Genomic DNA, 3,077 nt, shown 5'->3' on the forward strand with positions numbered 1-3,077 from the left:
TGGAAGAGGAGGGAAGGTAGAACTACAGTATAAGGAAAAAATCAAACAAACCAAAAATCCAACAACAAACCTTAACTCATGAGAGTTCAAATACAGGAGAAATTGGCCTTAGTATTTTTTTATTATTATAAATCCTCTTTTTCAAAGATATGAGCATGCATCATTACAATCACAAAGATCAGTTCCCTATTCTATTAATCACAGGTGGGTTCTTGCTCGTCTGTCTGTTTCCTCTGACCTGAATAGAAATCTTGGTTTCTATTTCTCAAAGAAGAAACATAAAGTATGAAACCGAAATTAGCACATCGCATGAAAGATGAGTGGTTCAAATCTGCCACCTGGCCTTCCGGAGGAAGAAGCGGCCATCTTCTTCCTTAAGGATTTAGTCCTGGAAATCCTATGGGGCAGAACTACTTTGTCCGATAGGCTCAAGATGAGCTGGCTCTACTGCAGGACAGGCACCTGTTTGTTTGTTTTGTTGATAGTGCAAGACTCGGGTCTGACTTTAACTTCAAATGCCCCTCAGATGACGTGGAGAGCTGTGGTTTCCACGGCTCTATGACTGTGGAAGCCTGGGGACCCATCTCAGCAGGCTGAACTGGATCTCAGCATCCCATGGGGTCTAGCGACCTCTCACCCACTGGTTGCAAACAAAGCGTAATGCTTGGCTTGCAGTCTTCTTCCTAGCCAGATTACGCACGGCCCCTCCTGGGCCTTCTGTCTCTGACTTCCCTCCAAATAGTGGGATAGGAAGCTGGCCTTGGTCTAAGTGCTCTCCATTTTATGGAAGGGTGTCTGTTGATGATAAAATTTTAGAACAGGAAGTCACCTTACCTACCATCTCATCCAAACCACCCCCTATATTAAAAAGACATTTTGTAAAATGCTGGCTCATTGCGATCCTATAAGCAGGGGTCCTCAAACTTTTAACCAGGGGGTCAGTTCACTGTCCCTCAGACCCGTTGGAGGCCCGGACTATAGTTTTTTTTTTAAAAAACTATGAACAAATTCCTATGCACATATCTTATTTTGAAGTAAAAAAACAAATGGGGCAAAAACACCTGGTGGGCCGATAAGTGTCTTCGGCAGGCTCACATGACCCGTGGGCCGTAGTTTGAGGATGCCTGCAGTATAGAGCAGCGGTTCTCAACCTGTGGGTTGCAATCCCTTTGGAGGTTGAATGACCCTTTCACAGGGGTCGCCCAATTCATAACAGTAGCAAAATTACAGTTATGAAGTAGCAATGAAAATAATTTTATGGTTGGGGGGTCCCCACAACATGAGGAACTATACTAAAGGGTCATTAGGAAGATTGAGTGGCATTAGGAAGATTAGGAAGTGGCATTAGGAAGATTGAGAACCACTGCTATAGAGGTTTTCCAAGGCTATAAATATTTATAGGCGCAGCCTCAATTTTTTCCTGTGGAGCAGCTAAGGTACTTGAACCACTAACCTTGTGGTTAGCAGTTCATTGCTTACCCTATACCACCACCAGTGCTACTTTTGTAGTGAGGCTCTATTTTAAGAAAGGAAGTAACAGCTATTAATTAACCTCAGGGTTTCTCATGAAAAGTCTTTTAGAACAGCAATGGTTCTTATACTTAGTCTAGTCTAGAAGTTATAGCATGGTGTCCCCAGTGCTCGGCAGGGTCCTGGAGACTTCCCATTCGCATTACAAAGCCATTTGGAATGGCAAGAGTCAATAGAAGACTCCATAGGTTGATGTTTTTCTTCATTGTGGACGAAGTGAGGCACCCCCGTACTTCAGGCAGACCGCAAACACTGATGTGCTTTTATACAAGCCTGTGGCTAACAACATAGAAACATGAACCCACGCAGCAATCTGGCGATGGAACCACTGGAAAGCAATCAGCCAGTAGAACGCCTTCATTTTACTTATGGGAATACTAGAGTTCATTAAGGTTCTGTGCCCGATCATGGTTGATACTCCAAGTAGGTGACGTAATGACTGAACTAGAACCCAAGGGTTTGCTCTGAGTGGTGGTCCAGGCCATGCCCAGCCGACTTCCCCTTAGATCTTTTTGTTTAAGCCAGAATATCCTGGCTGTATCTTGTACTACTAAGCCTTCCCTTTCTCACTGTAGGATGAGTCTAAGAACAGTACCTACCACTACACGGGCGGGTGTTATGAGTCTTAAATAATGCAGAAAAAGCACGTTTAACGCTCCTGGTACGTAGTAAAGTCAACAACGGTTTGTTCGATGATGGCTTCTGCGGAGTATGTCCACAAAGCCTGACTGCACCCATTCCTGGCATGGCGGCAGTGTGGCCATCTGAAAACTGACTACCCGACATCCACTCAACCCAGATTGTCCTGGAGGGGCCCATATGTCTGCGTAAAGACCGCACTTGGCAGCCTCGCTTATGGCCATAGGTGCCCAATGAGATGAAGTGAAGCTGGGGAGGGCGCAGCCGAGAAACCTCTTCAGAGGTCTTCTGGAAAAAGAATTGGCACTCAAGGGTGCTAGCTGAGCTCAGGGCAAATTAAAAGCAGCTCTAGTTACATATCCTAGTCCCTTGTCCTGCCTCCCTTCTGTGTCCAAATCTTGAGAACACTCCAAGGGCAGCTCTTAACAGTATCACGCACAGTGCTTTCCTCTTCTTTCCTCTGCACCAGGCATCGCGTCCATGCTAAGCATCCCATCAGTCCTGTGGGGTGCTCTTAGAAGAGTTTTAACGTGACCGCTTGTGTCTCACTCCAGGTCACATGTCTGATCAGGGGCGGTGGAATTCCCGTCTGATTCTAAAACGGAAGCTCGGGTTGGATAGAGAAATCAGGAAGTTTTCAACATCAACTGTACCAATTGTACCCAAAAGTCCTGCGCTGGAAGGCAGGGTAGGGAAATTCCAGAGTAGCACATTTAAAAAAAAAATCATTATATGTCTGAGCTTTTGTTGCTCCTTTTGTAAAACGAGAAGATTGAGCTAGACTTGGAGCTTTGGCGACCCTAAGATAACAAACCGGCCACGAGCCAGTGGAGGAACCACGGGGACCCAGATGGCAGGAAGGGGGTGCTGCGGGCAGGGTGATCCTTTCCCGGAATGAGAAGTGCCCA

The 3,077-nt window shown here is 46.0% G+C and overlaps 1 protein-coding gene across 1 annotated transcript in view; it reads right to left on the minus strand.

The window, feature by feature from the left end:
• Positions 1-1,939, minus strand: part of NEMP2 (nuclear envelope integral membrane protein 2) — a 25,383-nt gene extending 23,444 nt beyond the window's left edge. Inside the window, exon 1 of the mRNA XM_045296547.1 lies at positions 1,764-1,939. Within this exon, the coding sequence (XP_045152482.1) occupies positions 1,764-1,939 (176 nt within the window). The remainder of the gene's footprint in view (positions 1-1,763) is intronic.
• Between the last annotated feature and the right edge of the window lie 1,138 nt (positions 1,940-3,077).

The sequence above is a fragment of the Echinops telfairi genome, unplaced genomic scaffold (assembly GCF_000313985.2).
Source record: "Echinops telfairi isolate 266 unplaced genomic scaffold, ASM31398v2 ScPeMD7_3;HRSCAF=10, whole genome shotgun sequence".
Taxonomy (NCBI): domain Eukaryota; kingdom Metazoa; phylum Chordata; class Mammalia; order Afrosoricida; family Tenrecidae; genus Echinops; species Echinops telfairi.